Raw genomic sequence first — 17,184 nt, 5'->3', positions numbered from 1 at the left:
CGACCAGATTAACTCGTAGAGCACTGTGGATACAGTTCCATTTGGACGAGACGTTTGACGTGTTTGCGGACGTTACGTTAATTCAGAGGCAACAGACGTGCTGTTGTCCTTTTTTTAAAAAAAAAAAGTGGCAAATGAAAGCCAAGGATCTGCGGTGTGTAGCAGTTTGACTTATTCTTTTTTTTCCTTTTTTTTTTTGAATGCAAAATCAACTACATTTTTTGCGCCTTTTTTTTTTTTTTTTTTCTCCTTTAACATTTTGTCAAAGGTGGGGGTCTGGGATTCTCGTTCACACGCCTGTTATCTTCTGAAGAGAAAGACATTGAAGTTACAGACGGTGGAGTTTAATCGGTACTTGATCCAGAAAGACTTTGAGACGATCTCTGCTCTAAGCAAAACGTTACTCTTTAATTCTACGGTTGGATTTCTATTTTTGTGAGGATGAGAAAAAAAAAAAAAGACTGGCGCACCAACGACGGAGAAAGAAGAAAAGCCAGGCGGTTCCGAACTTGAGCTCTGTCTTTGAGATTTGATTGGCTGTATTTGTCCTTCCATCGCTTCTGCTTGCAGAGAGAGACGGACACTATGGTCGAAAGAGAAGAGAACCCCAGAAAAACGGAGGGATTGGCCATCGTCTTCCTAAACGCGTTTTCTGCTCTACGCCACAACCCCGGCTGCCGCGGCGTCTCTCTCTTTTTTTTTTTTTTTTTGTTTTGTTTCCTCGAGGGAACGGACCTGAGGACACCCCCCCCCCCCCCCCCCCGCTAGGAAATGAAGGAAACATTTTAAAACATTCAAAACAAAAAAAAAAAAAGGAAAAAAAAAAGAAAAAAAAGTGCTCAGTTGAATGTTTGTCAAAAAATAAAACCCTTTATTATACTAGAGAAAAGTATTTTTTAAAAAATGCCTTTTAAAAGAAGAAAAAAAAAACAGTCTATGAAAGGACAGAGGTATTGGATTATATCGAGTTTAAAAAAATAAAAAAAACAACAACAACAAAAACTGTGAAACCCCTGACCCTTGGATGAAAGAGTAAAGGAGTAGTTCTCTAGTGAAAACATGTTGAATGTGGGAAAGGTCCAGAGGAATAGACTGTCAGTGTTCCTCTGCCTCTCCATCCTTACTCTACTCATGAGAACAGTATCTGGAAGACTGCAGTGTTTTGTCACACTCACAAATGAAGAGGAGGACTCGTCTTGACAAGACATGTCAAAACTTTCGGTGGAAAGAGAAAAAAAAAGAAAAGTTGATAGCGTTGCGATAGAATAATCAATAGGAAAGGCAGGTACGCAACTTTTCGTCTCAGTCATGTTTACATCAAAAATGCATTTTAATGGTTTCTTTGCATGTCGATGGAACTCTTAAATATTATTCATCCCTGTTACTGCACGCTGAATTGGGATTACTGCTATATACACATGATCCCAGTTTACGTTACAATACTCTTTATAACCTCTGTTTCTAATGGTTCAGAATTTTTTTTTTTTTTTACATTGCCTTAACCATGCAGAAGCTTGTATATGAGACATTTTGTTCCTATTTTCTGTTCTCAGTCCACTAACAGGAGAAGGAGAGAAGAGCCAGCTGTCAGTTTCCCTTCCCGGCACCCTGCTGTCACTTACACAGTCTCATTAAAGCAGCCGGGGAGCTGTGACCAACCAGGATTTGGAGATTTGGGCACAAAGTGACGAACAGTGACCAAGGACTTTTCCCCCATCCTGGCCAGCTGACAGAGAGACCGAATCCAGAGCACAAATGCGGTCTCTCTGCCACTCCACGGAAGGTTCTGGATCCTGGCAACTGGCCCCTATACGCCATCCCGGGGTTACTTCCAGCAATGTGGGAAGCATAGAGAGACTCGGCGCTCTTATCAGAGGAGAGACTCACACATCTGTACCCCGCTGGTCTGTTTGGGCTGACCTCTGACCCTGGCACCGGCTGCCTCTGTAAATAATGTACAAATGATCCCAGTTGTCCTTTTGTTTTTTGACTTTTGTTCACCTCAAGTCAGTTTTCTTTTACATGCCTTAACTGTACAGAATAGAGCTGCCATGCGTAATTTCATGGAAATTCTAACTCATAAAGAAACACACCCAGAGACAGTTCTATAAAACCCACGTCCATTTTCTATCCATCTGCTAAGTGGAGCTTGTGGGGTAGACTTTAGCTGGGCTGACTTTAAAAAAAAAAAAGAGAGAAAAGGAAAAAAAAAAAAAAAAAAAAGAATGCCCTTTTATGACTATGTTACCAAGTAACAGGACAACATTTCCACAGTGTTCTGTATGTATTGTTTGTATGTAAATGCTCTAGTGAATAATTATTTGCAACATTTTGATTGATACAGATAAAGAATGATACTTTTTGTGATTGCATAAAAGTGTGGAAGTACAAACAAGTAACGCTAGATTAAAAGAAGAAAAAAAAAAGAAAAAAGCAGGGTTGTGTGGACCTCCCATACCTTTCCCAGTCATGCCAGTCAGCTAAATAAAAACTGATTTGGAATGTAAGTCTATTGCATAAATCAAGACAACTGGGAGGCCCACCAACAGAATAAAGGGCATAGTTTTTTCTTTGACAAGATCAAATATGTTAAACGAAAATAAAGTTTTTAAACGTTGAATCGACTCGCTGCTTTTATCGTTTGGAATCTTTATCGTCTCGTGGCCAAATTACGTAGCAGAAAAGTGAAATGGTCATTTCGTAACCTTGATGGACATCTGTGATGCTATCTCAGACGAGTTTGCGCAAGAAACCCGCACGGTTGTATTATAAGTAATCCACAAGAGGGCAGTCAAGGCATAGGGGTTTTTTTGTCAGTAGTTCTCAAGCAGCAGATTGCTTTGTCCGTTAAACTAACTTGTGGATCTAACTGTTACCTGTGCCTCAAGACTGCATTAGCATTATTTGTAATATCCTCAGAATAATTTGCAACTAGATCTCAGAAAAAGTCACAAAAGACGTACAGGCAGAGGGAGAATGAGCGATGGGGGACCAGTTGATCCACAAACGTATTTGGCATGAGAGGTCGCCGTCTGAGTCCTTTGTTGACTCGACTCCATTTTTTCTGATTAATGGAATCTTTGTGCCAGACAATCTCTACAGATGTTTGTAAGAGTTTCGAAACAGGCTGTTCTCAGTTTGAATGGCTTAATTATTTGTTAGTAAACGATGCTGTTGCTCTTTGTTTTATTTCTACTGCCAGATTTCATTTTTCAATAATCATTCCCACTGAAATGTAATCCACGCCAAACACATCGTGATGATGCGAGTCTTTCCTTACGTATACAGACAGTCTTCACTGGTGTGAAACACCGAAAGCACAATACCTTGTCTAAAATGAATGAATAACAATTTGCAAAGGTTCGCACTCTTACATTTTTGGTGCTCGACAGAGCAGTGTTTGTGAATACAAATTTACCTTTAGGTGTGTTTGGACACTGAAGTATCGTTTCGTTTTCGTTTGAACATGCATGAATGTGTTCCAACTGTTCCCGGATTGAGAAACTGAATTCAGATTTGACCTCCGCTTCTAGTTACACACTCAATACATCAAGTCAGCTTCAGAGTCCCTCCCTCCACCGTTTCAAACAAGCCCCCTCGCTGACAGTGCACGAGTCAAGTGCGAGACTGTAAACGGAGACCGCAAGGAAGAGTGCGCCAGACAGACTATCAGACTTCTATGCAAAATCGAAAAACCTGGATACTGATTTTTATTTTATTTTACCTTGCCTTACAAGGAATGTTTTCGTCTTGAAGGGGTAGTAATTAACAAAATTCACTTCATCGACTGAATGTCAGTTAGAGTCCATCTTTTTCCTTTGCATTCCCACTGATATTTCATCTTTATTTGGCTTTACCGACTTGTACTGTATTCACCACCGTGTGTAAATTGTTTTAATCTTCAAATTCCAAGGAGTATGTCTAAGGAATGACTTCTGGTCGGAACAATCGAGCGAGAACGCAGTGACACTCCAGTGCGGCAGACAAAGCAGTGGTCATAAGAGGGTTTCCTCAAGCGAGAGGAGAGTACAGCAGAAGTTAAGCAGCCAGTCTACCGAAAGACCAAATGCCTTATTCATTTGCTCAGAAGTGATTTTGCTTGACAAGAGAAGAAATGGATGTGATGCAGCGGACGCTCGCAACGGACAATATATGGCAGTCTGCAGTAGGCTACAAAATTTGTTGACAACCATCGCTGTCCAAGAGACAGAGAAGAATCGTCAACTAAAATAAACTCTAACCAGTTTACTTTTCCATCTCGGAGAAATACCATCAGTATTAACCACAAGGACCGCAGTTATTTTTATACCTTAAAACGATGGATGTACCGAACTGTTTCTTTTGACATAGGCTGCGAATTAAACAACTGAATAACCACCAGCGAATGGTATTTGTTCTAGAGCACAATAGGTCTGAAAACCTTTTTTATTTTTCATTTTCGCAGGCATACTGATTTCGATTCTTGAATTTGTGGCTTTTTTTTGTGAGGTTGCTGAAGTCACGCTCCCTCTGTATGCTTCGAGTGGTATAGCGAACTTCACCCGTGGTCACCCGGCAAAGTCTTTGTCTGAGTAGGCTCCCCCTGCCCATTTTTTCACGGGAGTAAGATGGGAGCAGAGAGACGGGGTGCCTGGGTGGTTATGGCGCTCTGGGACTCCGCTAATAGTTTTTGTTTCCTGATTATCTTCCTTGTGGATTGTTTAGCAGTTGCTGCAACCAACATGGAGCCCATATACTGGAATTCCCTGAATAGAAGGTAAGGCAATGGAGATATCGCCACTGTGGTCGAAGCAAAATTAGAGAAGTCCTATATCCCGGTATAACGGCATTTGTTTCTCCCCGTGGCCCTGTTAAATTTGCCCTCTCCACAGGGGATTGGAATACACCATTAAACCATAACATCTCTTTTCATACCTAATGTCTTTATCAGTTAACTTTGGATTCAGTTGCAAAGAAGGGCCTAAAGTGACTTCAGATAGCATGTTAATATTTGACACTATTAACGATGTTGAACATGGCATGCAACATGGAATAACCTAACTGCTCGTTAACAAAAACATAAATGTATATAAAACTGTAACACCACTAGTGTTACGACTCTAAATCACTGTCCCTTCAGTTTTCGAAGTTTTTCATAGGAAAAGATAAGGTTTAAACTTGGACTTGATCCACATGGCTTACCATAGTGTTGTAATGCACGTTTTGGCAAATTAGCGCGGTGTTTTGTATGTTTTTGCGAGTCAGTCAAGCTTGAATCGTAAATTAAATCTGAAACATTTTCTTAGCCCACTTGGAAAAGATGAGAGCTTCCATGTTCTCTTAACGTAGAGAACTCCATTGAGGGTTTAGACGGACGTTGCGATTGTAAAGGGAATAGGGACGGGGGGGGGGGGGGGGGGGGGGGGGGTACCTCATGGCTGATTGCTCCCTCATTAAGGGTCGCGTGCATAACGTCCATGGGTAAGAAATTTGTGCTTTGCCCCTGGTGGCACAGTTGTCTCTCACGCATGGGTCGCATACCCTACACTAAAGCTTTGTTTTTAATAACCTTCCCCTTTCATTGCCCCTCTGGGCTCTGGTTTGGTCTTTCGAGAAAAACAGATCAAATACAAAAATGATGATGTGACGAAAGAGAGCCCTCCTGCAACTTCTGCTGAAAAAAAAAGAGGTTGCAACCAATGTGTTCCCATAAAGAATAGTTTATGGCATGTGCCCAAATTTTGAGTGCCAAACACAGATACGATCTGAATTTAAAATCTTCCAAGAATTTGATCAGGTCTGTAGTTCTGAACTTAATACACAGAGATCATGCAGAATGAACCAAGTTGAAACTTGTTCATATCTGTTTGCTGAGAGAAATCACATCAGCTGAACAAGTAACTGGTCACACACAAAAGGGACCATGTGTATGTAAAGATGGGGGTAATGGAAGAGAGAGAGAGAGAGAGAGAGGTCAGAGCAATGAAGAACCACAGAAGATAAAAATGAAAACCAGACAAAACACGATTCCAAAAGATTGTGAAGATAAGAGGACCACAAAAAAAGTCAAAAATGATCACACACACACACACACACACACACACACACACACACACATATGTATGTATGTATGTAGTAAAGGGAAGTACACAAACGGTGAGCTTTGCACTGGGACTCACTCATCCATATGGAATGAAATGTTGCTCAGATATCTGAAAAGGTCAGTGTGTTTACTCACGGACCATCAGACAGCTCCTCTGCCTGGACCCTTGTGCCTTGGAGCACCGCACATTAAATACAGCCACCAGGGGACACATGGACAGACTATTTATAGACAAAAGAATAGTCATTCTGACTACCAACTCGTACTGGAAGCTTATTGCAACTCAAGTACTCGAACATGCACATATAAATGTGTGTGTGTGTGTGTGTGTGTGAGTCTTCATTAAAACTGGTACTTTACTCCAAAAGGCTAGATAATAGGTCACAAACTATTGCATGGTTTTAGAAAATATGAGGAATTGCTCAGTAACTAAGGTTAGGACTGAGCACAGCTCATTGCGTTGTTTATTTAGGGGGTCATAAGGTGGTCGCGTGTGTGGATATGAGCTGTCGTGAGGATGCCTGATGGAAATATGCTTGAGGATACCTGTCGGAGCCGCGTCCTGTGGGCTCCGCTTTAGTGTCAGACTGGGTGCCGCTGAGGAGAAGCGTCGGGAGGGGTTGGGGGATGCAAGGCGAGGTGCGTCGAGATCCAAAGTGGAGCATTTTCCCCCTCAGTAAACGTCTTTAAACGTTTCTGAGTGCAGCCTGTCTCTTTGCATCGCTCCAGGGGAAGTTGTTGAACAACTCCGTGCCTTAGATGCACATTAAAAATTAATCCTTCACAGCCAGTTCAATATTTAATGAATCAGCTGCTAATTGGCAGCAGATAAAAGCCTGGTTAACTGGATTAAGCTTTTGAAATTAAAACATTTCAAGGACTGGAAAAAACGTTAGCCGACATATACGGTACGCCAAGATTAAGGAGGAGCAGAGAGTTTGTAGGTTAAATCTTCTCGCTGCCCTTTCCTAAAGCGTTTGGCAGAAATGTACTAGTTACCCTTACCAAGCAATCATTTTGGTGGGAAAACCCTTTGGAGGCTGGTTTATGTGGTTCTGGATGTCCTTTTTCTAGACAGGGATACATCAGCTGTGTCTGTGACGAGATTTCAAGACTTTTTTTTTTTTTTTATTGATGTCATGTGATTCGACAAATTGTCCAGAGATTTCCTTCCATTGTTGATGAATGACAGACACTTTGACACTTTGAAAATTCTGATGCTGACTGCTCTATGAATGAAGAGAACAGACAGTGGACTGAGCCTTTGTGTTTGAGCAAATTCTGTTGTTGTTTTTTTTTCTTCATGCAACTTTGTAGGTGTTCTCTTTAGGAGAAAAAAAATCCTATTGTGATTTTTTTTTTTTCCTCTTGAAAGCAGTTTTGAATGTGGCATGAAATGGACTATACCACTTGACCCCAGATTAAAGGGGTGTGAGTAAGGGAGGATAATCCTTTACAGGGCACCTACCTATCAGCCACTCATTTGGAGCGCTCCACCATCCTTTAGCCTACAAAGCTGCCTGTTAGAGGATTATTACTCCTTACGCTCTCTCTCTCTTTCTCTCTCTTTCTCTCTCTCTCTCTCTCTATCTCTCTCTCTCTCTCTCCACCCCTCCCTCTCCCACCATTTCATCACTCCCTTTCATTCCCTTGGCTTTCATTTTAAGTTACTTCTCTGTTTTTATTGATTAATCATGTCATCTTTGTCTTTTAGCTCTGGTAATTCTCTCTTTCACTTCACTCCTTCTAAAAAACAATTACGTGACTCTGTAGGAGGATCGACATGAACTCAAACCATCAGCAGATAATGGGAATATCAGCATATTTATGAGTTACAACAGAAGAAACCTATCGCTACTGCAGTGCTACTCAATCCGTTTTCTTTAGTGACAGTTGCGTGAAGTTGAGTGTTGTTCAAAAGGAATATTCTCCACAAATCTCTTTGCTTTCTTTTTTTACATCAGGCAGGTTTTTCTTTTAAAAGAACAGTTTTGAAGATACAGGAGGCGGAACAACCAGTGGTATTTTATTCTTCATACCAGACTTCTTCTTTTTTTTTTTTCTTTTTTTTTTTTTCTGACTCATCTTTTGATGTATGTTTACATAAACACATGCTCACATTTCCACACGTGTAATTGCATAGCTGTTACCTTTCTCATATTTCATATCCTCTTAATACCTGCCAGTATCATTTGTGAAGCTTCTCTCCCTTGTCTATCTCTTAGATTTAATTTTCTGTTTCAAAGGTGCTTCTTTGGCATGCCTTCAAAGCCTTGGCATAGGATTACAGTGTGTTGTGGAGAGGAGTGTAATTACAGTCCTAAGATTATACTGATGATGGTTTTCAATGTGGGGGGGCGGCGGGGGGGGGGGTTCATATAGTGTTCTCCAAGTTAACCTGTTCCAGTGAGAGGCCTTGTCCGTCTCTGTAAATATCACCCCCGAAACGTATCGTGAGAGCGCCAATTTCCCGGCTCTTTTCTTTTTTTTTTCTTTATTTTTGTCATGATTTTATTAAATTGTTTGTGTTTTGCCCATGCTCTTCTTGTCAGTTCACCTCCATGGCTACCTAATTTAATCCTGACCCTCTTCATACTCCCCCATTTTCTCTCTCTCTCTCTCTCTCTCTCTCTCTGTCTCCTATTGCCTGTGTTACTGTCTTTTTTTGGTTAAGTAGGTTAAACAATGTTTCCTGGATAAATGAGGTGGAGGTAATTGGTAAACATAACAGAAAAATGGTAAATTTGGTATAATAACAATGCTAAGAAAAGACATTAAAAAACAAACAAATAAATTTCAATGAAGGGACCATGCATTTGTTTTATAAACTAGATACGTAAATCTCCAAAAAAAAATTTTAGCTTTACTTAGGTCATATAAATGTCATCGTTTGTCTATTGTCATTTCTCATAAACATTATAAGGTAGTTATCCTGTCTCCTGCAAAGCTGCTCATTTAAATTCTGACAGCCGTTCTGTTTCTCTCTCCCACTCTCTTACAGACAGACTTAACATACACACTATACACTGACAATTTCTTCACAAACTTCACAAAGAATGAAAAGCAGCAAATTCCCTAGTGATAGAATAGATGGACTGTCTGTCTATGCGTGTGCGTGTGTGCGTGTGTGTGTGTGCGTCTGAGTCTGAATGTGTTTGTGGAGGATAGGGAGTTCCTCCCTATCTGCAGTGCATTTCTCTCCATCATGCACTTTATCCTCCAAACAAAAGTTAAGAGTTATTTTTAGTCCTGTTCATTTTTAATCATCTCAGTGATTTGGGTATGATGGGGTTTTTTTTTTGGGTGGGGGGGGGGGCGGTTCATGTAATCTATGAGTGTTAGAGGCTTTGAGACTTGGTCTCCTCTCCTGTGATTCTATTAACTGAAGAATCACCACTTCACCCATTCCTCCCTCTCTCAGAGTGCCTCTTACCACCCCTCAGTACCCCCCTGTGTAATGAATGCAGACACAAGTTCATTTAAGCCAATATTACAATGTGATTTCAGTAGTCATAGTTTTCTGTATGTTTGCGTGTGTCTTGATTGGTCCGACGTGTATTTTGTTGTTTGGGGAAGGGGAGGGGCAGAGGGGGGTTTGGTAGGTGAAGAGTGAGTCAGGGGACTGGAATGTACCCATTATCTTTAGGCTCTGAGCTCATTAAACAACACTGATAGAGACATGAAACAACACACTAAAAGCACTTATGATAAAACCATACACACTCATCGACTTTCCTGGGGCCACGGAGTCTGCGGGCTCTGTTGGGCTATGGTCTTACGTAGCCTTTCGGCATGCTTGGAGCAAAAGAAAAAAAAACAAAAAAAAACAGACACGCTGGCCATAATAGACAATGACAGATGAATGAGTACTAATTTGAATTTATTTAGGCAAAGGAAACAGGTGTTGCGGTAATTACACATCTACGTTTTGGCTTCAGGAGTTTGTTGTTATAATTATCTCCTTGCTGGAGTTTTCGTAGATTTCTAACTAACGTAACGGGGACTCAAAGTCTCCGTTCTGGAAGAGATTTTTTGTTGCGTCTGTGTCTGACGGGTTGATTCGATAACTCTGTTCACATTCTTATTTTTTTCACACATACATTGATCGCAAGCGATAATTAAAAGACGAGATACACCAGAAATAGCAGAAAACCAACAACAACAACAACAACAAAATCCACACAGTATGGGTCTTCTCAGATCATTTGGGTTTAGTTTTGAGTTCAGTGCCTCTTCAGCCATGGTTTGGCTATTGCAACATGGACTGAGATGGTCTCGTAAATGTCATAAACTTTGACATTTCTCTCCCCCCCCCCCCCCTCCTATAGATGATATCTGTGTTCCTGTAATGGGGATTCTTATAATGTAGGCTGATCCCTGTCAGATTCGATCACGAAGATATTCAGTCAGTTCCTGTCCTTTCCTCAGTCTGAGTTTACGGGGGACGTTTTTTTTTTTTTTTACTATTGTTTTGTTGTCGCTTCTGTTGTTCCACGCGGTCTCGTTCATTTCACTTATTTTTTTTTTTTCCCCATTCGATGTGTTTCATGACTAATGTTTTTTAAGTTGTTTTTTTTTGTTTTGTTTTGTTTTGGTTTGGTTTGGTTTTTTTTGCATTTGAAAACAGTCGCTGTAATTGCTCTATCAAAAAAAAAAAAAAAAATTATACATATAAGTGGCATAGCCTTTTGTAGTTTGAATAGAGATTACTTTATCAGACTCTGTACACATTTTTCTTTTTCTTTTACTTTTTTTTAAACTTTTAATCGTATTAAAGAGGCATACCCGAACACCATGCTCATTCACATCAAGAGGAGTTTCTCATTGTGCTTCCCCTCCATTCATTTTGATTTTCACTTCAACTTTATTTGCATAGTGATTTTTTTTTTCCCCCTCACAAAATCTTTGTCACAAAGCAGCTTAGCAGAACCCCTTAGAGCAAGCCCGGAGCTGTGTTATGAGGAAAATAGTACCCCTTTTTTGGGATTTTTTGTAAATAGCTCTCTCTAACAGATTGGATCTGCATGAATGCAGGTTTTTGGCATATCTTCCGTAAATTACACACGCTCATGAAAAGTGAGACGGAACAAAATATTCCAATAAAATTTCATACAAAATATGTATGAAACCTCAACAAATTGTGTTTTGGGGTTTTTTTTTTTTCAAAATTAGATATCAGAATCTAACAATCAGAACATAATTATGTGATAAAATTGTTAACAATTTCATTTTTTGGCTGCCTCCAATACTGGAAGTAATGAGTTTTAAATAAATATAGCAAAGCCTATTTTGATATCACAGTTGATGACCTTATGCGTGGAATAAACATCATCAGATAATCATAATTAAGGGATAAATGTGATTAACAGTTAGATGATAGTGATCAGTTTTGTTTTTATTGAAATAAAGGTTGAATATGGTGATGTAGCATGTAAAACAGATCCCCCCCCCCACCTTTTTTTTGGCTTTTTTGCGAATAAAGATAAATTGGGCTGGCGAGATCTCTGCTGAGAATGTAGATGTCGTTTTTTGACTTTTTTTTGAGGAGCATTAAGGTGTTTGCTGTCATCTCCAGACTTTGTCTGTGTGAATTCTTTTTAAACGCAGACTCCTACAGGTCTACAGCATCCTGAAAGGATATTCTAGAAGGACATCCGGACAAAACATTCAAAGCTGGGGAGACAAAACACACGAATGCCGATTGTTAAAATGAAATATTTCATTTTTCACTAACCCTAACGCTAAAATCTGACATCTTCATTCGGATGTTGTGTAGGCCACACAAAAATAGGGTTACTCCAAAGATCTGTTCTCTGTTCTGTCTTTTAATTGTCTGCTAATTGACCTTTGAAGGAAAGGAGATAATGAAGTAGATTCATCGCTCCCACGAACTTACTCATTTTGAAACAAGCACTAAGGTCTCGGCACAGTCACATGGTTAATCCAGACATCCAGTGACCTTCCTGTGAACCGAATTCTGTCAAAACATAGGAGGCGCAAACCAAATTAGTGTAGATTTCATAGTACGTATGGTGTCAAGAGAGTTCTTCAGTTAAAGCATGCGATATGATTAAATCGCTTGCGGTGAACAAATCAGTAAGTCCCTTATCAGTTCGACTTTATAGTTAACGTATTGGCCGAGATTAGCGTCGCAAATACAAGGAGTTCTTTTGGCGGTGAAGATCTTTCTGACCGATTGGTGCTCGCTGCCAGACTGTCGTTTACATGGATATTTGAGATGCGTGACCTTGGAGAATTTAAATACGTGTTTTGTTAAGGGTCTATTGAGCTAAATGCCTCCGTTTGCTAACGCTCAATGGTGGGAGAGGAGCTTAGGGGTGTGTGTGTGTGTGTGTGTGTGTCTGTGTCTGTGTGTGTGGCCGGTCATTTAGCTTAGGAGGGGGCAAACGGGGTCCTGATCTCTGATCAGTGCTGAGGTCACATGTGTGTGGCAGTGTGACACACAGCTGACTGAGTGCTAATGTGTGTGGCGTCAGACAGCAGGTCAGGTGTTTCGACTGGCTTATGACTCCTTTTTCATGTTTCCACCTTCACATTAATCTTCACTCTCTATAGATATGAATAGGTGTCTGTGTTTGTGTGTGTGTGTGTGTGTATCAGTGTGTGTGTATGTGCAAGTTCATGTGTTTGCGTGTGTGTGTGTGCGTACGCGTGTTTGTGTGTTTGTGAGAGAGAGAAAGAGAGAAGAAGAAGAAGAAACAGAGAGAGAGAGAGAAAGAGCATGTGCATGCAAACCAGTATCTTCGGTGTCAGAGCTGTTCCCGGGGCCCAGTTAATTAGCCTCTCCTCTCCTTGTCCCCGCCGAGCGGAAATGTCATAGCGTTTTCAGGGCATTACATACTTAGAGGAGAGAAAGAGAGAAAGAAAAACTCAAGAGTGAAGCCGTTATCTTGTGCAAGTTGAATCCTGAAGTTGAGAATTCACTCCCCCTCACATTCTGAATGAGATTGAAATGTCACGTTGGTAAATGTCAGGTGAGATTTTTGTCAGGGACACAGCCGTAGACTGACCGTGTTTTAGCAGCCGCCACGGAGCGTTTAGCCTTGCGTTTAACCAAATGAATACTGAGAATACAAGATCACTTATTCATGTGTGTAAAGCATTACAAGACCAAATCAGAGTATACTCTGGCATTTCTATTCACACATAGAATTAATGCGAGACAGTTATGTGGTTCTGACCAGTGTATCAGTCAATACCTGGCCTTTGACTGTATCTTTATCACTTTGATAGGCTTAAATGATTTATGCTTGTGTTAATTAAACCTATGTAAATGCCATAGTTCATCGTGTCACTTTAATGAGTTAATTCACACTTTAGTGGCCTTTGCAGTGTGTTCAGTGTGAGCGGTTAATGTTTAGTTAAGTGGTTTATCCAGTAAATGGAGTCTTAATGTTGGAGATCAGAGAGAGAATCAGTATCAGACCCCAAAATCTGTTCTTCTCTGTTTAATCTTAACAGTTCTTTGAGACAGTTCTCCAAGCACGGCCTTCGTACACAGCCCCTGCTCACTTTTCACACACACACACACACACACACACACACCCCCTCACAACTAGCCACTCATGTTTTCAACACACACACGCAAACACACACTCACAGCCTCACACCTCTTCATGTCCATCACACACTGTCTGGCACCAAGAGCAGTGTTTGCATCTCCGAAAAAATCAGCGGGAACAAAAGGGCAACCCCAGCATCACACACAGCAAAAACCCGTCAGCCACAGCAGCAGGCTAAATATCAGACCACCTATCTCCGTTGCCGTGGATACCATCCTTACCTTCTTCTTTTCTCTCTCTCTCTCTGTCCGTGGCAGGTTTGGAGACGAGAGGGGGTACGTGCTCTACCCCCAGATAGGAGACCGCCTGGACCTGATCTGCCCCGCCTCCAGCCCCGCCGGACCCCACTCCCCTCCCGAATACGAGTATTACAAACTCTACCTGGTGTCCACGCGGGAGCAGGCCGACCGGTGTGAGGTCATCGGCGCCCCCAACCTCCTCCTCACCTGCGACAAACCCAACAGCGACATGCGTTTCACCATCAAATTTCAGGAATTCTCTCCTAACCTGTGGGGCCATGAATTCAAGAGTCTACAAGACTACTACATCATCTGTGAGGAATTCATATTCATTTTGTATTTCAGCAATCGGCGCGCGGTAGATCTGTCGGTATAAATTACGCTGTGCCGAGTAGCATTCTCGCGAGGACGCTAGCATGTGTTGGCGTTAATGCGTTAATGGAATATAAAATAACTCTTGAGATGAACTCTGTGTAACTCCAGGACTTTTCTTTCTTCGTTTTGTTTTTGTTTTTTTTTTTTTACACGGAGAAGAAAAAAATTCAACACTCATTAATTTGACGCATAAATTTGATCAGTTGTTAATATTTCATCTTTTAGTCATTTTGTCATTTGAAATCATCTGTAGCATAGAAACATGTGAGGAATATTTCATTACCGAATATTTCGTCTGTTGTGCCGATAACGTGAATGCGTTGATATGCACAGTTTAAGCCATGGGCTTTTTGGATGAGAAGCTCATTTGCATTGTCCAATCACAAGTAGTGGTCCTAGAGGCACTTCATCCTATAGCTTCATCTTATTCTCCCTCATATCTGGGTCTTTGGAGATCAATAGATGGATAAATAAGTCAAGTCTGTTCTATGTTTATGAGTGTGTGTGTGTCTTCTCCATAGGGAAATCATTTTTAATTAACCTATCTTGGCATTTGTTAATTTATACAATATGCCAGTTAATGAGGCTGGAGCAAAGAGAGAGAGGGAGGGAGAGAGAGAGAGAGAGAGAGGTTGTAGAGGAAATTCATCCCCTGGTCTCTTGGATGGCATATTTGCATAAACACGCTAAGGTGGTTTAGTGTGCTGGCTCTTAATTGCTTGTAATGGGCTCCTGTACTCTGCTCAAGGGCACTGCACAGAAATGACCCATTTTGATTTGTGTGTGTATGTGTGTGTGTGTGTGCGCGCGCGTGTGTGCGTGCACGCGCATGTGTGATATGAATGACTTTTCGAAAGTTTATTTGCTTGTGGACATGAACTCGCATGAATCCCCATTCCTTTGTAGGCCTTATTTCTGAGGGGCATGTGGGTGTTTGTGTCTGTAGGTGCGTTTTGTGTGTGTTGGTATGGGGCATTAGGGCGGTATATGTTTTTTGTCTGGGTTGAATCAGGGCGTGGAGAGAAGTGTTTATGTGCCACTGCTCCAGGATCAGAGCCAATGTTTAAAGTTGTATAACTCTGGCTGCCGTATCATTGTTTAGACTTTTTTTTTTTTTTTTAGATCTGCATTCGCAAAGTCTCCCGAAGGGACATTCAACTCAAACCCAGTCTAAAAACAACATCAGGAAAGTCCCATTCTAAAACAAAGCTACATCGCATCAAACCAAACTTAGTCAATAATTTACAAGAATAGAGGAGTGGCTGGGTGTACTCTTGTTTCTGAAAGTATTCAGATGGTGGTGGATGTACAAGTCTGCTTTTTCTCCTTAGCATTTGTTTTTCCTGCCCATACTGAGTTTTGTAAAAATCAAGATATACCTTACTTGTATGTTTTCTCTCTCTCTCTCTCTCTCTCTCTCTCTCTCTCTCTCTCTCTCTCTCTCTCTCTCTCTCTCTCTCTCCCTCCCTCTCTGTATGTGTTTAAGACACAGTGTGTATCGCTGCTCTTTGTAAATAGAAGTTAATTATTTAAAAGATAGTTGTTGGTTTATTTATCAGTCTTAAGTTGGAATTATCTGAGGAAATGAAGCATACAGATTTAGTGTGTGTGTGTCTGTTTGTGTGTGTGTGTCTGTGTGTGTGTGTGTGTGTGTGTGTGTGTGTGTGTGTGTGTGTGTGTGTGTGTGTGTGCGTGTGTGTGTGTGAGAGAGAGAGAGAGAGAGAGAGAGGGAAAGAGAGAGGGTGTATGTGTGTGTGTGTGTCTGCGTGTGTGTGTCTGTGTGTGTATAAGGATTGTGCCGAGTGCTGACTGTGAGTAACATAAAGTGACATGTCGCCTTCCCAATCTAGGTCAACAATCAGTGCTATGTGAGTCAAAAGTTCTTATGGCATGCCCCTGTGTCAGTGTCTGTGTGTGTGTCTGTGCCTATGTCTGTATGTGTGTACGTGTCTGTGTGTGTGCACGTGTGGCTATGTCTGTATGTATATGTGTGTGTGCGTGTGTGGCTATGTCTGTATGTATGTGTGTGCGTGTGTGTGTGTGTGACCGTATCTGTGCGTGTGTATCTGTGTCCATGTGTCCACAGCTATGTCTCTGTCCCTGTGTTTGTCTGTGTATCTGTCTGAGTCCATTCTGGTTTAGTCATGTGTGTGTGTGTTGTGTGTGTGTGTGTGCGTAGACATATATAGATAATGTGTGTACTGTGAACAGCTGCCACAGCCAGAAGGTTAATGAATCACTGTGTAAAACCTTCTCTATCCAATTAGTGGATGAGACTAAATGCATGACCTTTATAAGGAAGAAGTGCAAACGGAAATATTTCACAAAAGCAGAGGATGACAGAATGAGTAACCTATTGAAATTCTCACATACGTGCATACACATACACACACATGCGCACACACGTAGACTCATGCTGTTTCCCCATCGTGAAGGAGATTCAAGTTGGCTTTACGTCCCAACACAAACTCCACGAATGGAGGCTCCGAACTGCTCAGAGTTATTACCAAAAGAAAAAAAAGCACACATGCACAACACACACACATCATCATCTCAAACAAAAACAAACATAACACACTCACACACGTGCTCACGCTGCAGACACACACACACACACACACACACAAACACACACACACACACACACACACTCTCACCCACTCCTACATAAACAAAACGTCCCACACACACGCTCACACACACAGACACCAACACACACACGCACACACACACACACACACACACACACACGCTTGGGCCGGCTAGTGAATAAAGAGCCTTTTGACAGACAGACGTGTGAGCTGACAGAGATTACTGTGTTGAGGGGGGATTGGAGGAATTCTCTTCACCAGCTGTTCACTAGAGACACAGAGGGGGAGAAGATGAAGGACTGAAGAGAGGGATA

General features: G+C 41.3%; 1 protein-coding gene across 1 annotated transcript in view; it reads left to right on the top strand.

Annotated features, from left to right (window-relative positions):
• The first annotated feature begins 4,607 nt into the window (after positions 1-4,607).
• Positions 4,608-17,184, top strand: part of efnb3a (ephrin-B3a) — a 20,177-nt gene continuing 7,600 nt past the window's right edge. Inside the window, exons 1-2 of the mRNA XM_030793051.1 lie at positions 4,608-4,756; positions 13,923-14,218. Coding sequence (XP_030648911.1) covers positions 4,608-4,756; positions 13,923-14,218 — 445 coding nt within the window. The remainder of the gene's footprint in view (positions 4,757-13,922; positions 14,219-17,184) is intronic.

This window comes from Chanos chanos, chromosome 15, assembly GCF_902362185.1.
Source record: "Chanos chanos chromosome 15, fChaCha1.1, whole genome shotgun sequence".
NCBI lineage: Eukaryota > Metazoa > Chordata > Actinopteri > Gonorynchiformes > Chanidae > Chanos > Chanos chanos.
This window is presented reverse-complemented; position numbering and strand designations above follow the sequence as displayed.